At 49.0% G+C, this 18,919-nt stretch overlaps 1 protein-coding gene across 3 annotated transcripts in view; it reads right to left on the reverse strand.

Annotated features, from left to right (window-relative positions):
• Positions 1-2,082: 2,082 nt before the first annotated feature.
• The window catches only part of PGPEP1 (pyroglutamyl-peptidase I), a 39,446-nt gene continuing 22,609 nt past the window's right edge, over positions 2,083-18,919 (reverse strand). For 2 of the 3 annotated variants that reach the window (XM_061421550.1, XM_061421551.1), the window contains 3 exons: positions 18,059-18,175; positions 11,233-11,465; positions 2,083-6,664 (listed from right to left, as the gene is read on the reverse strand). In XM_061421550.1, the coding sequence (XP_061277534.1) occupies positions 6,472-6,664; positions 11,233-11,465; positions 18,059-18,175 (543 nt within the window). In that variant the 3' untranslated portion in view covers positions 2,083-6,471. The remainder of the gene's footprint in view (positions 6,665-11,232; positions 11,466-18,058; positions 18,176-18,919) is intronic. The other variant, XM_061421552.1, reaches the window with a different exon arrangement.

Raw genomic sequence — 18,919 nt, forward strand, 5'->3', positions numbered from 1 at the left:
GGTTCCCTCAGCCTGTCCGACTCTGCGAGCCCCATGGACTGTAGCCTGCCAGACTCCTCTGACCGTGGAATTTCCCAGGCAAGAATACTGAAGTGGGTTGCCATTTCCTCCTCCAGGGGTTTTTCCCGACCCCAGGATCGAACCTCGCGCGTGGCTCCCCAGGTAGCTCAGTGGTAAAGGATCTGCCTGCCGATGCAGGAGACACAAAAGCGACGCGTGTTGGATCCCTGGATTGGGAAGATCCCCCAGGAGGAGGAAATGGCAACCCAGCGATACCCAGGAAACTGCTGGCAGGGGGTTACCTCTGAGATAAAGACCTGGTTTCCAGAGTGGGAGGTGGGAAAGAGACATTTCATCGGAAAGCCTTCCACACTGTCTGATTTTTGGGGCTTCCCAGGTGTTTATTGTAGGCTAGTACATACCCAGGGCTTCCCTGGTGGCTCTGTCGGTAAAGAATCTGCCTGCAAATGCAGGAGACACAGATTTGATCCCTGGGTAAGGAAGTTCCTCGAGGGAAGGAAATGGCAAGCCACTCCAGTATTCTTGCCTGGAGAATCCCATGGACAGAGGAGCCTGGAGGGCTACAGCCCATGAGTCACACAGAGTCAGACGTGACTGAAGCGACTTAACACACACACATATATACATACACATATGTGTATGGGCTTATATGTACACATGGGCTTCCCAGTTGGCTCAGTGGCACTGGCTCTCCAGTGCAGGAGCTACAGGAGACATGGGTTCCATCTCTGGTTTGGGAAGATCCCCTGAAGAAGGAAATGGCAACCCACTCCCATATTCTTGCTGGGAGAATCTCATGGACAGAAGAGCCTGGAGGGCTACAGTCCATGGGGTCGCAAGAGTCAGACACAACTTAGTGACTAAACCACCACCACCATTACATACCCTGTGCTGTGCTGGGTGCCACACACACAGGGGACCTCAGAGAGATCTGACTGTGCTCAGGGCTCCCACAGGACCTGGTACTACCCAGAGCATATTGGCATGGGGATGGGGTGGGGATCAGGCAGCTGTGGGAAGCAGAAGAGGTACCTAGACAGTCAGGAGGGCTTCCTAGAGGAGGAAGTAATAATATCTGTACTTATTAAGTAACTACTATGTGCCAGTAACTACCATCTTTCCTGGTGGCTCAGAGGTTAAAGCGTCTGCCTGCAATATGGGAGACCTGGGTTCAATCCCTGGGTCGGGAAGATCCCCTGGAGAAGGAAATGGCAACTCACTCCAGTATTCTTGCCTGGAGAATCCCATGGACGGAGGAGCCTGGCAGGCTACAGTCCACAGGGTCGCGAAGAGTTGCACACAACTGAACGAATTCACTATGTGCCAGAGCTCACTCAAGACGCCTGAGTATGGGGAAATTCAGTGAAGTGGGACTCAGATTGTGCCCTACCTCCCGTACCTTACTTATGCATCGGGAGGTGTATATACCCTGGGACCTCAGGGACTTGGAGCCGGCACCCCCTCTCCTGGGACCCATATTCCCAAAAACAAGCCATTTCCTTATTGCTGAAGCCCCTTCTTAGAAGGCCATTGATCCTGGAATATCCTCATTCTGTCTGAGGACAGACACAGGGGGATGACTGAATCCTGTTTCTAGAATTTAAGATTCTCAGCTCCAGGGAAGCCAGCTTGGGTTCCCATTCTCACTCCTCCTCTCCCTGGGATCAGGGTTTCAACTGACAAAGGCTCATTTCCCCATCTGTAAAAAGTGGCAACGGCATCTCCACAGGGGGATTCCACACATCCTGGGGATCAACGTGATCATGATTCAAATTCCTGCACGCCGCGCATGCCCCTTGCTGTGTGACTGTAGGCAAGTTACTCAACCTCTCTGGGCATCAAAACAAAGGCAGGGGGTTGGCTGTAGGAGGAAAAACACTCAGCACAGAAATGCTCTCATCATTATCCATTCGGCACACTCGTAGCAGCCACTACAAACCAAGCACCAGGTCACACGCCAGACAGAAACACTGGCACTTCGGGGCCCGCTCTGCCAGCCAACAACCCCAGGCTGAGGGTGACCCTAGTGGACACCAGCTGCTCATAAAGACACACAAGAGATTGCATATTTTAACTGTTTTATTTGCTTTCTGGGATGTCAAGTTTGGGGTGTCCCAGGGCCCAGCTGCCAGCAAAGTCCGGCAGAACCTTGGCTGGCCTGGGGTCCCAGACACAGGGCTTTCAGACAAGGCACTCAAGGGGTCTCCCTGGGGTCGGGGAGAGGCCACCCCAAGGCTGCAGGGGCTGGTCTCTCCTTTGGGGACAGGACACAGGGTCACCTCCAGGAGGCAGGGTTCTTCCTGGAGAGAGATTTAGGACAAGACTGAAACCTGAGATGTGGAGGGAGCCCTGGAAACACGCCAGGTACCCCCAAGACCCAGATGGATCTCCTGTGGCCTCCAGCCAGGCCCTGTGGGCAGAGAGCCCAATTCCCCACCAGCTTTCCCTGGGGCTTCCTCAAAGCGTGCAGGACCCAAAAGCCCCTGGCCCAGATCCCACCCCTGAGAAGGGCTTGGGTGAGCCCCACCCAGGAAAGCAGGGAGCCAGGGTCTGGGGGTGTTTGTCTCTTTCCTGTCCTGTCTCCCTGTCTGTGCCCCATGTGTACTGAGGGGGCAGGCACTTCTGTGGATCTCTGGGATCTCTGGGCAGCTGAAGGGAAGGCTTGGGTGAGGAGAGGGAGGAGGGGAAACGGATTTCAAATCGGGGGAGCAGCTCAGGCTGGACTGGAGCCCTTGGAGGTCTGGGAGCTCCTGAAACTCAGCTGCGACCACTGCCCCCGAATTGGAGGATGGGGTCTCTGAGTGGCGTTCATCCAAGAAGCGACTCACAAGACGTGGAGTCGTGAGGGGGATCCTGGCCTCTAACACACTTTCTACAGAAATGGAGACGCTTTTCCTCCTGGCGGCAGCCCCAGGCCCTTTACCAGGTACTTGTTCCAGGAGAAGAGAAATTTAATTGGGGATATAAAACCAAAGCCCTTTGCGGCTGCACAGAAGCCTGGGGATGAAGGCCACGGGGCTCGTGGCCACGACGGGAGGCACCTCCATCAGTGCCCCATGCTGGCTGCAGGCTCAGGAGAGCGTCCAGTGGTCTCGGGGGGGAGGCTGGGGCCACAGAGAAGAATGAGGCTTTGTTCCACCAACCCCGACAACAACAAGGGACTTCTGGGTTCACACACTCCAAGGGGCGGGGAGGTCAAAGGTCAACAGTCTAGACAGCAGCAGAGAAAAAGGAGGCCTGTGTGGTGGGCCGATTTCCAGGAGCAGCTCCCCTCCCCATCCTGGGTACCCCTGAGTCGGGAAGGGGGCGGGGAGCACAGGCCTGGGGGTGCACAGGCACAGCCTCTGGCCTGGCTTCTTGGCAGAAACTTCCAAGATGACAAAAAGGCATCACACGTGTACTTTCTGAGTCATCCCCCTGAGCAGGTCCTTTCTAATGTTAGAGAAGTTTTCGCACCAGGGCAGCGAAAAACTATCTTCCTTGCTGAAACTATCAGAGAGGTCAGAGTCTGACGTTTCCCCCAGAGACGTGGCACTGATGGGGGTTCCCGCCCCCGCCCCCCAGGCCCTGTGTCTCTCAGTGGCCGGGACCCTGGCTGTTTCTTGACTGGACCACATGAGCCGGGTGGCAGCAAGCCCTCACCCACGGGGGTTGCTGCTGCTTCCCACCTTGCTTGCTTTCTATCCACTCTTTTAAGTTTCTTTTTCAAACTACTTACGCACAGACCACCGGCCTTCTCTTTGGTGGGAAGTGGGGAAGCAAAGGGGCTTAGAGAAGAATAAAGGTATAAGGGGCCAAGGCTCCGGCATCCTAAGGGAGACGCCATTACCTGACACCACCCCCCACCTCCGCACCCTCCACAGGAGCTTATCAGCGACAGGACCCCCTCCACTTTCCAGCAGCGCTTTTCACATTTCCTCCACCAGCCTTCCCACGACATCGCTCAGCCCATCTTCCCACCCTTAACACTCACTGCACCCACCCCTTCTGGCATTGCTCACCTTCATAGCTGCCAGGCTGCACCCACTTCACAGAACCATCCCTTTGCCTATTCTGTGCCCCCCACCACCACCCCCACAATCTGAGACTCTGAAATGACAAGGGAGAAGTAATGGGACTTGGCCCCCCTTTCTTACACAAGGACATTTCAGTCCAGGACCCAACAAATGCAGACAGATACGGCATGGAGTGAATGGATGAATTTGCCCAAAAGGAAAAAGATAAAAATAATTAAAACAGGAACATTAAAAAGCTTGCAGGGAGCGAGTGAAATATTTAATGGCTGTCTAATTAAATAAAAACGAGCTATATGCTCTGCATCATGAAAAGGACAAGGTTTTGGCTTGACTCGCTGAGGAAATCTAACACCACCGCAGGAACAGAACAATGACACACACACAGTCGATAATGATCAGATGATAAGTCACATCTCTAAGTGGCTGAATCTCATGGTGCTTTAAACAGAAGAAATAAGGACAAAAGAAAGATGGAAATGCAGAACCTGGGGATGGTGTGTCCGGGTTCCCGTGGGTACCCAGCTTAGCTCAAACCTGACTCACTTCTAGTCCCCTGTCCCCTCTCCAACTTGCCTAGATCCATTTCTTCCTCAGAGTCCCCCAGATCAGACCTTTAGAGAACAGAGCTCATCAGAGTTTAATGCCATTCTGAATGAGACCTCTGGGAGACCCTCATATAAAAGAGCCGCAAGCTCTGCTCACGGAAGCTGGCTGACTGAGTGGATGCAATGGCATCCTATACTCCTGATTCCTCAGGAGACTGCAAACACAGACTTGTTTTTGCAGACTTGTGGAGGAGGGGTTTCTGGAAGAGGGAGGGCTGGCATGGAGGAGGGAGAAGGTCCTGATCATTTCACCCTGCAGGGCATGCTCCACACACTGCCATATGCTGACCCCACATCACGCTTCCCTTCCAGAGAAAACACAGGACTCAGAAAATGCATTTCACTCAGAAACCCACCAACCTGGTCTCGGAGTGACACAGCAGCTCAGCGGAGGCAGCAACTACCCTGGGCATTGGAACAGGAGGGAAAGAGGGTGAACATATAAGAAAACAAAACAAAAATCTCAGCTGTTTTCAAAAGAAGCGCCTGCTGGGAAACACCAACATGATCTAACACCACATCAGACACCAGCACGCCTCACACGTAGGGAAGTGATAAAACTGCGTGTTCTCCAAAGAAACAGAAGAATACTTTCCAAACCGTTGTTTTCCTCATGGTTGCTGCTGCCAACCCCCTCTCTCTGATGGGTGTCAAGGTCCAGCTGAATTTAGTTGCCTCCTGGGAGATGTGCATCCCTGGCTGGTCAGTTCAAAGTCATCAGGGAGTAAGATAAAAATTTACCAAGTCCAAGGCATGTCCAAAATCCAGCTACACAAAAGCTCGCTGGCTGCCCCGCGGCCCTTCTGGCCAAACACACCAGCACACACGGAGCTCAGCCCCCAGACTCCAGTCTGTCCCCCTCTTAAGGAAAACAAGAAGCTGGTCCCCAAGACCAAGACTGAAAATCCAGGCCAGATGTGGGGTAGGTTTGTAGTTGCTACACACTTTTCCATATTAAAAAAAAAAGTGTGTGTGTTGAAATGACAGTCTGCTTTCCCACCAGTGGCCTAGCTCCGGAGGTCCTTTGGGTACAGCTCACAGCTCGGTTGTTGAAAGGATTAGCCAACCCTTTCAGTCTCCTGGGGCAGCAGCAACCCCCTCTCCCCGTGGTCTGGCCAAGGGCCTAGCCTCCACCCCCTCTGAACAAGGGGATCTTAATGTCATCCCAAAAACAAAAAATGTAGGTCCAGTGTTCAAAGCCAGAGGCAGAAGCAGCTGCACTCTAGGAAAGAGAAAAGACACTTTTGTGTTCGGCTAAAGCCCTCATTTTAACCAAAGGGAATATAAATAACTCTGTGCCCAAACTGGCGCTATTGCTTTTAAAAACAGAATAAGAAAGAAAGAAAAAGAACCCACGCCAGATCCCAAGCTGGCCCTTGCCGGAGCTATCCAGGCTGTTGGGACATGGATCAGGGCAAAGGGTCTTCATGAGGATTTTCAATTTGGGAAAAAAACAGTCATGGACAGAGGGAATTCTGGAATCCTTCCACCATAGACTCAGAAAAGCAGGTGGCCCCAGCCACAGGATCGCAGAGTAGAGATCCACCTGATTGGGGTTCTTGGTAGAAGTCAGGACTTCCCAGCTTCCTGACTGCCCCAGCTGTATCCCCAGGTGCAAAGAGAAATAGAAAAAAAAAACTTCAGTTGCTGCCCTTAAACCAACCAGTGAGTACACAGAGAAAAAGGGAGAGGAGGTGTGCAAGCTGGCATATTTGATCCAAATCAGATCCCCAGCTGGATGGGCTTGTCTTTCCTGGTCAGGGCCTGGAGGGTGGACGTCTCTCTCAGGGTCCTTGGCAGGATGAGGTCTTGGGAGGCCTGAGCAGCAATCAGTGTTCATGGCAACAGTTGATTTTGCCTTCTGACTGCTCTAGGAGGTCCAGCATCTCCTCAATGATGGCCCGAAGTGCCCGGCCCAGCTGGTCTGCATTGTACGGCTTGCCCAGAGGGGGCACGTGAACAAAGGCTGAGCGGCCGTGACTCTGGTACAGAGAGGTATAGTAGGTGAAGTCGCAGAGGTACCTAAGCCACAGGGCGTTGGGGATGGGAGGGAAACCAAAATGGGGTTAGAGAGTGAACGTTCCATCCAAATCCACCATAAGACAGCCCTTCAACCTCACCAGTCATCTGCAAGATGGAATGCTGCTCCTCCCTCCCCAGGCAGCAAAAATGAGAAAAACAAAAGAGTAACTCCCAGGCCTGGTGTACATGTGGAGAAAGAAGCAGTAGGAGATGCTGTTGGTTGGGATGCAAATTGCCCCAGGGGAGGGCCATCTGGCAGGCTAGTAAAATTACAGGTGTACAGTACTCAATGTCCTGCAATAAACCATGATGCAAAAGAATACAAAAAAGAATATATGTATATATATACCATGTATGTGCACACGCACACAGCTATGGGCTTCCTGGGTGCTCAGATGGGAAAGGACCCACCTGCAATGTGGGAGACCTGGGTTTAATAGTTGGGTTGGAAAGATCCCCTGGAGAAGGAAACAGCTACCCACTCCAGTATTCTGGCCTGCAGAGTTCCATGGACAGAGGAGCCTGGCAGGCTACAGTCCACGGGGTGGCAAAGAGTCAGACATGACCGAGAGACTTTCACACATATGCGCACACACATGTAGATAAGGTATGTGTATATATATATATATATATAAAACTGAATCACTTTGCTGTACAGCAGAAATTAATACAATATTGTAAATCAACTATACTTTAATAATTTAAAAAAAATAATTTTCAAAAAAATTACAAATGCACAGACTTTATGACCTGATGTTTCAAGTTTCTGGAATCTATCTCAGGAACCATGTGCACCAGAGCAGGATGATGAACAAGGTATTTGTTGCAGCGTGATGTGTGAAAACAGAAAAGCAGGAAGCAAACTGGTAGATGTGAGCACTGGTGGCCCCTCCCACACTCCTCCCACCCTGTAGAGGACACAGCCAGTCAGCAGTCTGCGACCTGCAGGGAGGCCTCCATCAGAATGCCACTGGGCTGCCACCTTGATCTTGAACTTCCCTGCCTCCAGAATTATAAGCGATAACTTTCTGGTGTTTACAAGCTACCCAGTTGGGATTTTTTGGTTATAGAGGCCTGAATAGAATAAGATGCCCCCTAAATGTCCACTGACAGAGAAAGTGAAATTCGCTCAGTCGTGTCCGACTCTTTGGGACCATGGACTATACAGTCCATGGAATTCTCCAGGCCAGAATACTGGAGTGGGTAGCCATTCCCTTCAGGGGATCTTCCCAACCCAGGGATCGAACCCAGGTCTCCCATATTGCAGGCAGATTCCTTAACAGCTGAGCCACCAGGGAAGCCCGTCCACTGACAGAGGAATGACTTAATAAACTGGTTCATCTGCACAGTGGGATACTTCCTCTTCCAGAGGAAGACAGAACTCACCAAGACCCCTAGCACATGCCCACAGATGAAGCCGAGGAAGGGCACTCTCATGAAATCCACACCATATAGCCTCATCCACGTAAAAAGCAAAGCAAAAACAGAATGAAATGCAAAAGCAGCACACCAAGTGTCCTACACATGTATAGAAACACGTGTGGCTAAGAAGGAAGTGTCACAATTTAAGTCTGATTTAAGAGAGGGATCACTGGCAGGGAATGAGGTGGGGAGAGAGACTTCAAGAGAATCCTTCACAACGGGAACACATGAAAATATATTTCAGAATTATCTGAGTAACTTAAAATTAGCTTCAGGAGAGTTTCCTGGTTGCCTAGTGGTTAGGGTTCCAGGCTTTCATTGACAGGGTCCGCAAGGTGTGTGGCCCAGTCAAAAAGAAAAAATAGTTTTAAAAAAAGACTAATGGGAGAAGGGAGGGACAATGCAAGAGTAGGGAATTAAGAGGTACAAAATAAAGCTATTAGGTGTAAAATAAGCTACAAAAATAGAGCGTATATTGTACAACACAGGGAATATAACCAATATTTTATAATAACGATAAATGGAGTATGCTGCTGCTGCTGCTGCTGCTGCTAAGTCGCTTCAGTCGTGTCCGACTCTGTGCGACCCCATAGACGGCAGCCCACCAGGCTCCCCCGTCCCTGGGATTCTCCAGGGAAGAACACTGGAGTGGGTTGCCATTTCCTTCTCCAATGCATGAGAGTGAAAAGTGAAAGCGAAGTCACTCAGTCGTGTCCGACTCCTGCAACCCCATGGACTGCAGCCTACCAGGCTCCTCCCTCCATGGGATTTTCCAGGCAAGAGTACTGGAGTGGGGTGCCATTGCCTTCTCCAATAAATGGAGTATATACACCTTTAAAATTGTGAATCACTGTACTGTACATCTGTAACGTATAATACTGTACGTCAACTACACTTCAATTAAAAAAAAAAAAAAAAAAGACTGATGGTAAATTCAGTTACTTCTTCATTCTGTCAACTGGATTTGCTCCCTGCTGCCTTTGGGCTGGTGAGGTGTACACGGTGTTGAGAAACTGAGGCACTTGGTGTTGAGAGAACACAGAACAGAGAAGTCTGGGAGGCGGCGGAGGCCTTCCCAAAGAGCCACACACGGAGTTAAGACCTGACACAGTCTTGCCAGCGGGAAGTGAGTTCTGAGCAGAGGCCGTAGCATGTGCAAAGGCCCTGAGGCCAGACTGAGCTTGAGGTGAGGACAGGAGGAGAGTGGTTTGCGGGTGTGGAGGCAACGGGTGAGGGGAGAAGAGGCAGAGGAGGCTGGAGAGGCGGACAGGGGCCAGGCCACATGGGCCCTGTGGATGGCAGAGAGTTGGGATTTTATTTGCGGTGCGGTGGGAACTGCAGGAAGAATTAAGCAAGTTAGGGACTTCATCTGCCTTAAATTAATAAAAGACTTTCTAATAGGCTGAATAGTTAGTTTCTCCTCCAAATCTCTGTTCACCTAGAACATCAAAATGTGACCTGATATTGGAGATAGAGTTTTGCAGACATAGTTGGTTAAGAGGAGGTCACACTGGATGAAGGTAAGTCTTATATCCAATGACTGGTGTCCTTGTAAGAAGGCCATGTGAAGACACATACCAGGAGGAAGCCATGTGGAGATGAAGGCAGCGATCTGGGGTAAAGTGTCTCAAGCCATGGAGCATTCAGGGCTGTCAGAAGCCACCAGAAGCCAGGAGAGGGTCTGATATTCCCCCTCAGGCCCTTCAGAAGGAACCAGCCCTGCTGACACCTTGATTTTGAACTTCTAGCCTCCAACTGGGAGAGAATAAATGTTTGTTGTTCTAAGCCACCAACATGGTAATTGGTTACAGCAGCCACAGGAAACTAACACAGAAACTGACTGCTTAGGGGAGGAGCCCATCCGGGCTGGAGCAGAGGCGGCGGGAGGAGCAGTAGGGAGGCAGCCGGAGCCACGGCCAGGGGATGCCAGGGGCCTGGGCTGGGAAAAGTGGGCAGAGCCACGCATAATGAGTTGCAGATGGGACCTGTTAGGAATACATACTTAGCTGTGTGCCTTATGCACATGGAGAATTATATACTGTGACATCCCATGTAAAGTTTACTGTGTAAAATACCATGTGTGTGTGCTGGGCTTGCCTGGCAGCTCCATGGCAAAGAATCTACCTGCCAATGCAGGAGATGTAAGAGATGCTGGTTTGATCCCTGGGTCGGGAAGAAACCTGGAGGAGGCCATGGCAACCCACTCCAGTAATCTTGCCTGGAGAATCCCATGGATGGAGGAGCCCGGCGGGCTTCAGTCCAGGGGGTCACAAAGAGTTGGGCATGACCGAATCGACTTAGCACGTGTGTATGTTAAGTCACTTCAGTCATGTCAGACTCTTCTCGACCATATTGTTTAAATAGTCTGTGCTTTGATTTCAATACCTTTAGACCATGAAATTTTTGTACCTTGTTTTACATCCCTGGATATGTCCCAATGTCTCCTAGTTTACAGTCTATGGGAACTTGAATGGAATTTGTATCCTACTGCTCTGTGCAAATTGTATAAATCTTAATTATGTTGAATTGGTTCACAGTGCTTTTCAGGTCTACTATATCCTTCTACTTCTCTGTATATTTACTCTATTAATTTTTGAAGATTTGATATTAAAATTCCAACTAAAAAAATCTTAATTTATCTACTTAAAAAATAATTGTAATATATAGAGGACCTGGGCTTCTCTAGTGGCTCAGGTGGTAAAGAATCTGCCTGCAATGCAGGAGACCTGGGTTCGATCCTTGGATTGGGAAAACCCCCTGGAGAAGGGAATGGCAAGCCACTCCAGTAATGCTGCCTGGAGACTTCCATGGACAAAGGAGCCTACAGTCCATGAAGATCCCAAAGAGCCAGACGCAAATGAGCAACTAACAGGTAGCGGAACTATATGTAACCTTGTTCTGTATCTTCCAAGTCTCCTGTAAATGCGTTATCGCACTTTCATAATTAAAAATTAAAAATAAATAAATAGTCCATCAAGTGGTAAATCAATGACCTTTCCAAAAGTAAAAATAAATAAATAAACAAGTTAGCACTTGGCCCAAAGAGGTCACAGTCAAACACACTTGGCTTATTCAACACTCAGCCTGGGCTGATAGGAGGGAAAGCCCATTCACACCTACACCACAGGAGCCCCATGGTGCCTTACCTGCCTGCATCTTGTGAAATGGTCACTGACACATCTAAGCCCAGTGTAGTGACCCTCTTACACACAGCATCCATGTCGATGATGGAGTCAATGCTTTCCGGCCCGTCCTCCACACAGCACTGGGAGCCGGGGCAGAATCGGCAGTTGTCCAGGCCCTTGTAACCCTTGTTGTGTCCACACTTCTCCAGTGTGACTGCGGTTGCCATGCCTGACACTCCTACGTGCACCACCAGCTGCAGACAGATGGGTACAGCTTAATAAGGTGTGTCAGGGGGCTGGGGAATCCCCCCAGGCCAAGGAGAGGACAGTGGCCTCACAGAGCCCTGCTGGCGGTTATGTGCTCTCTGACATCTTGCTGCTGGAATAGATCCTGCCATCACTCTTACAGAAAGGTGTGCCAGTCGAAACACGCAAGAATGTGAAATACGCCAAGATGTTCATAGCAGCGTTGTCATTACAATACTGGAAACAACCTAATTGGCCATTCATGGGGAGGGGGGTTGACTAAATAAATTATGAGCTACTGTGCTCACGGCAAGTTTGTATGGAATAATCTTCAAGACATATTGCCAGATGCAAAAGGCAAGGTATAATTTCCAAGGATCTAACCTAAAAATAGTCAGAGATAATAATCTGCCAATGGTCACGTCAGTGTAATTTATAAAAATGAGAAAAAAAAACATGGAAATGAAGAGCAAGCCCCAAAATAGAAGAATGGCCATATTAATTACTAAATATAAAACCCAGCTATTAAAATAATGTTGAGGGAGAATTTTTAATGACCTGTGCGATTACAAGCTCCTGGGCTGCTTTATCTGCTACTGGCTGCCTGGCACTAACACTGTTACCTGGTGCTCCATAACCAGCAGGACAGATGACACAGTGATCTCCTGTGAACGTAAAAACACACTAGCAGCTGCAGTGTGTACTTTATAGGGCTGAGGGGGGACTCTGCCACCATCACACACACACGAAAAAGGTATGTCCCTCTGCTAATACCTAGAAATTGTGACTGGGACCTTATTTGGGAAAAGGGTCATGCCAGATGCAATGAAGTAAAGGATCTTAAGATGAAGTACTCCTGGATTATCTGGATAGACCCAAAATCCATTGACAAATGCCCTTAAAAGATACACACAGAGGAGGGACAGAGGGAGAGGGAAGGAGAAAGTCATGTGAAGACAGTGACAGAGGATAGAGTGACGCAATCACAAGCCAAGGAATGCTTGGAGCCCCCAGGAGCTGGAAGAGACAGGCAGGATCCTCCCCTAGAGCCTTTGGAAGGAGCCACAGCTCCTGTCATTGTGGACTTCTGCCCTAAAGGACCGTGTGCAGATAAATTTCTGCTGCTTTAAAATACCTCGTCGGCAGTCAACTGTTAGAGCAGCCACACTAATCCATGTAGCGCATGCTCAGTTGCTCAGTGGCATCCGACTCTTTTCGATCCCATAGACTGTAGCCCACCAGGCTCCTCTGTCCGAGGAGTTTTCCATGCAAGAATGCCAGAGTGGGTTGCCGTTTTCTACTCCAGGGGATCTTCCTGACCCAGGAATCAAACCCGCATCTCTTGCATCTCCTGCGCTACAGGAGGACTCTTTACCACTGTGCCACCCGAAAGCCCTAGTCGAGAAGGACCCTGCTTAAGTACTACTTGCAGGCGGGCACATTTGTATGCGCAGATACGTGCGAGAAGAAGATGCGAGTGATGGCAACAACCCTGGTATCAGTCAACCATTATTGAGAGCCTACTGTAGGCCAGGAGTTCTCAACCAGTGGTTTGGCAATATCTGGAGACATTACGGGGTATCAGACTGGAGACAGAGACCTCCTGGCACGTGATGGGTGGCGGCCAGGTAAGGTGCTTAGCCCCACTCACAGTGCACAGCACGGCCCATCCCAGGGAAGGCTCTGGCCCCAGCAAGGCTGAGAAATCCTGGGGTAGGCTAAGGAACCGTTTATCGCCCTTCTGGCTTCATCTCCCTCATCACCACCACAAACTCAGGATGTTGGTACTGGTGATATTCTGATCTATAATAAGAAATATAGGGACTTCCCTGGCGATCCAGTGGTTAAGACTTCGACTTCCAATGCAGGGGGTGCGGGTCTGATCCCTGTTCCAGGAGCTAAGATCCTACATGCCTTGTGGCCACAAAGCCAAGCATAAAACAGAAACCATATTGTAACAAATTCAATAAAGCTTTTAAAAATGGTCTACATCCAAAAGAAAATCTTAAAAGAAATATTTATTTGTTCTTAGTCCACTATTTCAGGCACAGAGCTCTTAAAACCCCTAGAGTTCCCTAAGTGATGAAAGCAATAAAGGTGTCCTGCTGTGTTTTCTGGGGGGTCGCGTGGCATCGAGATCTTAGTTTCCCAACCAGGGATCAAACCCATCCCTCATGCGAGGGAAGTGCAAAATCTTAACCACTGGACTGCCAAGGAAATCCCCTGTTTTGTTAATGAGGTAATTAAAAAATATATTTTAAAAATTTATTTCTGGTTGCACTGGGTCTTCATTGCTTTGGGCCTCTTCCCTAATTGCAGACAGCGGGGGCTCCCCTCTGGTTGTAGCGCTCAGGCTTCTCACTGCAGAGGCTTCTCTGGTGGAGCACAGGCTCTAGGTGGACGGGCCTCAGTGGTCGTGTGCACGAGATTAGCTGCTCTGCCACCTGTGAAATCTTCCTGGACCAAGGATCGAACCCGTGTCCCTGCACTGGCAGGCAGATTCCTACCCACTGAGCCACCAAGGAAGCCCGATGAGATAACTTCTGGAAAGCACCTTAGAATGGGGGCTAGTTGCCAGGGGAACCAGCCACATGATTAGAACACTGAAACTTTCAACTCCAACCCGTCCCCCAAACCTCAGAGGAAGGGAGAGGCCCCGGACGGAAAGTCCAGATGTCAGTGGCTAAAGAATTAATCAGTCATGCCTATGTCATGAAGCCTCCATAAAACCCTTAAACAACAGGGTTGGGAAAGCTTCTCAATTAGTGAACAAATGAAGATTTGGGGAGAGTGAGGCACTCAGAGAGGGCGTGGAAGCTCTACACACCTCCCCCCATACTTTGCCCTAGGCATCTCTTTCATCTGAGTGGTTATTCCTGAGTTACGTGCTCTTATGATAAACTGGTAATCCAGTGAGTAAATGGGTTCCTGAGTAGTGAGCCGCTTCAGCAAAATTAACTGAACCCAAAGAAGGGATCTGATTTATAGTCAATTGGACAGAAGCACAGGTAACAGCCTGGACTTAAGACTGCCATCTGCAAACTATTCTATATACAATGGACAAGCAGCAAGGTCTATATTCAATATCCTATAATAAACCATAATGGAAAATAGCTTTAAAATGAAGTGTGTGTATGTGTGTGTGTGTATAACTGAATCACTTTGCTATACAGCAGAAATTAACACAACATTGTCAATCAACTGTACTTCAATAAAAAAAAGATTGGAATCTGGAGGGCAGTCCTCAACCTGTGGAATTTGATTCTTTTTATTTTTTATATTTTTGGCCACACCCAAGGCATGTGGGATCCGTTCCCTACCCAGGAATCTAACCCACAGCCCCTGCGGTGGAAGGGCGGACTCTTAATTGCTAGAGAGCCAGGGAAGTCCTGGAGTGTGAGAACTGAGCTGAATTTTAGGACTCCCAGCTGCTGTCCAGGAATTTCATGGTGTGCGGATAATCCCCTACACACACTGAACTGGGTGGTAGAATTTCAGTACTACAGTCACCCCTTGGCTTGGTATCTACCAGTGATAGCTTCCGGGTCACCTCTCCTCCCTTGGATACCAAAATCTGGGGGTGCTCGAGTTCCTTATCTAAAATGGCCTAGCATTTGCATAACCTACTCATATCTTCCTGTATACATGACATCATCTCCAGATTACGTATAATACCTAACAGAAGGTAAGCACTGTGTAAATAAATAGCTTTCCATTCAAGGAAATTCATATTTTGCTTTTTGGAACTTTCAGGAATTTTTCTTTTTTCTGCACCGCACTGCTTGTAGGATCTTAGTTCCTCAACCAGGGATGGAACCCAGGGTGTGGAAGCATAGAGTCCTAACCACTGGATTACCAGGAAATTCCCTGGAATTTTTTTTTTTTTAATATTTTTGATCTGTGCTGGGTTGAATCTTGACTATCTTGACTTATTTCCACCTGTAACAGAAGGAAACTGAGGCATGTGGAAGGCTTTCTGTATGGTGAGAAGTTTCCTAAAAACATTTTCATGCATGAGGTTTTCTTTTTAACTAGGATAAGGCAGGGCTGCCTAGACACAGCAGAGGAAAAAGCTCATTCAAAGAAACTTCAGCCAATTCTCACTAAGCCTCCAGGCCCGCCCCTGTAAAAACAGGCAAATTCCACTTGAGGGGCAATGAGAGGGCTCCTTAAAAAGGAAGATGCCTCTAGCCAGCCCTGGAGAATCTGAAGTAACAGGCTAGAGTGGAGAACTGAGGCCCCCATAGGAGACTGGGACCCCACTTGTCAGAGACACCAGCCAAGCTCCTGCCCAGCTTGTGCCCAGGGTCTTGACTGGGCTACCACTACCTCTGGTAGGACGGTGTGATCCCTGCCTGTCCGGCCTCCAATCCATCACATGCGGTTAAAAACCACAGCTCCCTCCCACAACCATTCTCCCTTTGGAAACACCACCCCCTCCCCCGACTCCTGCTCATTCTAGGAGGTTTGGAGAGAGGTGACACCACCCCCTGGCCACCAGAGTGGGCATGTGGGATCCAGGCTTCACAAATTACAGCATTCCCTCTTCCCCAGCATAGTGATTGGCTCAGGGACTGGACTGTGACCCAAGCTGGCCAGTGAGAATCAGCTATAGACTTTGGGGAATTATTTGGAAGACAGGTATTGTCTTTTTGCTGAGGGGCTGAGTCGATAAAGGACAGAAATGGTATGGACCTAACAGAAGCAGAAGATATTAAGAAGAGGTGGCAAGAATACAAGAAGAACTGTACAAAAGCTGCACTCAATATGCCAGCAAATTTGGAAAACTCAGCAGTGGCCACAGGACTGGAAAAGGGCAGTTTTCATTCCAATCCCAAAGAAAGGCAATGCCAAAGAATGTTCAAACTACTGCACAATTGCACTCATCTCACATGCTAGTAAAGTAATGCTTAAAATTCTCCAAGCCAGGCTTCAGCAATACGTGAATCATGAACTTCCAGATGTTCAAGTTGGTTTTAGAAAAGACAGAGGAACCAGAGATCAAATTGCCAACATCCACTGAATCATGGAAAAAGCAAGAGAGTTCCAGAAAAACATCTATTTCTGCTTTATTGACTATGCCAAAGCCTTTGACTGTGTGCATCACAATCAACTGTGGAAAATTCCTCAAGAGGTGGGAATACCAGATCACCTGACCTGCCTCTTGAGAAACCTGTATGCAGGTCAGGAAGCAACAGTTAGAACTGGACGTGGAACAACAGACTGGTTCCAAATAGGAAAAGGAGTACGTCAAGGCTGTATATTGTCACCCTGCTTATTTAACTTATATGCAGAGTACATCATGAGAAATGCTGGGCTGGAAGAAGCACAAGCTGGAATCAAGATTGCCGGGAGAAATATCAATAACCTCAGATATGCAGCTGACACCACCCTTATGGCAGAAAGTGAAGAGGAACTAAAAAGCCTCTTGATGAAAGTGAAAGAGGAGAGTGAAAAAGTTGATTTAAAGCTCAACATTCAGAAAACTAAGATCATGGCATCTGGTCCCATCACTTCATGGGAAATAGATGGGGAAACAGAGGAAACAGTGCCAGACTTTATTTTTGGGGGGCTCCAAAATCACTGCAGATGGTGACTGCAGCCATGAAATGAAAAGACGCTTACTCCTTGGAAGGAAAGTTATGACCAACCTAGATAGCATATTCAAAAGCAGAGACATTACTTTGCCAACAAAGGTCTGTCTAGTCAAGGCTATGGTTTTTCCTGTGGTCATGTATGGATGTGAGAGTTGGACTGTGAAGAAGGCTGAGCACTGAAGAATTGATGCTTTTGAACTGTGGTGTTGGAGAAGACTCTTGAGAGTCCCTTGGACTGCAAGGAGATTCAACCAGTCCATTCTGAAGGAGATCAGCCCTGGGATTTCTTTGGAAGGAATGATGCTAAAGCTGAAACTCCAGTACTTTGGCCACCTCATGCAAAGTGTTGACTCATTAGAAAAGACTCTGATGCTGGGAGGGATTGGGGGCAGGAGGAAAAGGGGATGACAGAGGATGAGATGGCTGGATGGCATCACCGACTAGATGGATGTGAGTTTGAGTGAACTCCCGGAGTTGGTGATGGACAGGGAGGCCTGGAGTGCTGCAATTCATGGAGTAGCAAAGAGTCGGACACGACTGAGCGACTGAACTGAACTGAACTGAGTTGAGAGGGTATCAGTCAGCAGCCACCTATCATTGCCAAAACAAAAGCAAAGTGCAAAGCAAAGATGAGTGGTCAAGAGAGGAGGCTGATGACATTGGGTGAGCACCTGGATCAAGCTGTACCTGAAGCATACAAACATTGATGCTCAAGTTGGGTTGAGGTGTGTTTTGACTGTCACTTATAATGAAACACATTGTGACTGATACAGAACTCTAGTGGGACAGAATCAGCCTCTGTGAAGTTTCAGATGTTTGCTTTCCTCTCTCACCTCCAAGGGTAACCCAGAAAAGTGTGGCACTTGGGGGGATAAGACTGTGGCATCAACCATGTGATCAGAGCAGGAACAAAGCCGCACAAGCCATCCATGCCTGGGGCCACCAGCTGCAGATCCTGCTAGGGAAGCACCTGCCTTTACCCCACTCACCTCTGCCCCACTCACCTGCGGACTGTGCTTCTCCCACAGGGCAGGGATGAGCCTCTGGACCGTCTGATACTCCACTGGAATCTCATACACATGTAGGTCCACGCTGTCCCCAAGCCCTAGTTTTTCCAGCTCCTGAAAGCAAAGCAGAGGAAACGCTGTGGTCTTAGGTCCAGGCTGCAGGGATAACACAGTCTCTGGGGATAAGCTGACCTGTCCTCAGAAAACAAGCAGGGCTCCTGACTCACGGCAGAGCAGGAAGGCACCCATGCTCATCCACCCCAGAGCTCCTCCCTCAGCCCCTTCTGCACCCATTCTCTCAGCATCTCCCTGGGCAGCAGCACGGTGCTGTGGCCTCTGAAGCTAGGCTCCTGGATTTGAACCCTCCCTGTGTGACCTTGGACTTCCCAGGTGGTATTAGTGGTAAAGAACCTGCCTGCCAATGCAGGAGACTCAAGAGACGCAGGTTCAATCCCCGGGTCGGGAAGATTCCCCTGGAGGAGGGTGTGGCAACCCACTCCAGTATTCTTGCCTGGAGAATCCCATGGTCAGAGGAGCTTAGCAGGCTACAGTCCACGGGGTCGTGAAGAGTCAGACAGGACTGAGTGACTGAGCACACGTGTGACCTTGGGGAAGTCACTTAACCTCTCTTTGACTCAGTTCTCTCGTCTTTAAAATGGCGATAGTGACATATTTTCTTCACCAGGTAGTTGTAATAATTGAAGGAACCAATTCACAGTAAAGAGGTTCAAGCAATGCTGCAATGCTTAGCATATTATAAGTGCTCAAATAATATTGGCTGCCATTACTCCTATTATTTTTGCTGTTTGTTATTACGATCTTCCTTTGTTATACCTGTTAAGAATTATTTATGATCTT

Source organism: Bos javanicus, chromosome 7, assembly GCF_032452875.1.
Source record: "Bos javanicus breed banteng chromosome 7, ARS-OSU_banteng_1.0, whole genome shotgun sequence".
Lineage (NCBI taxonomy): Eukaryota > Metazoa > Chordata > Mammalia > Artiodactyla > Bovidae > Bos > Bos javanicus.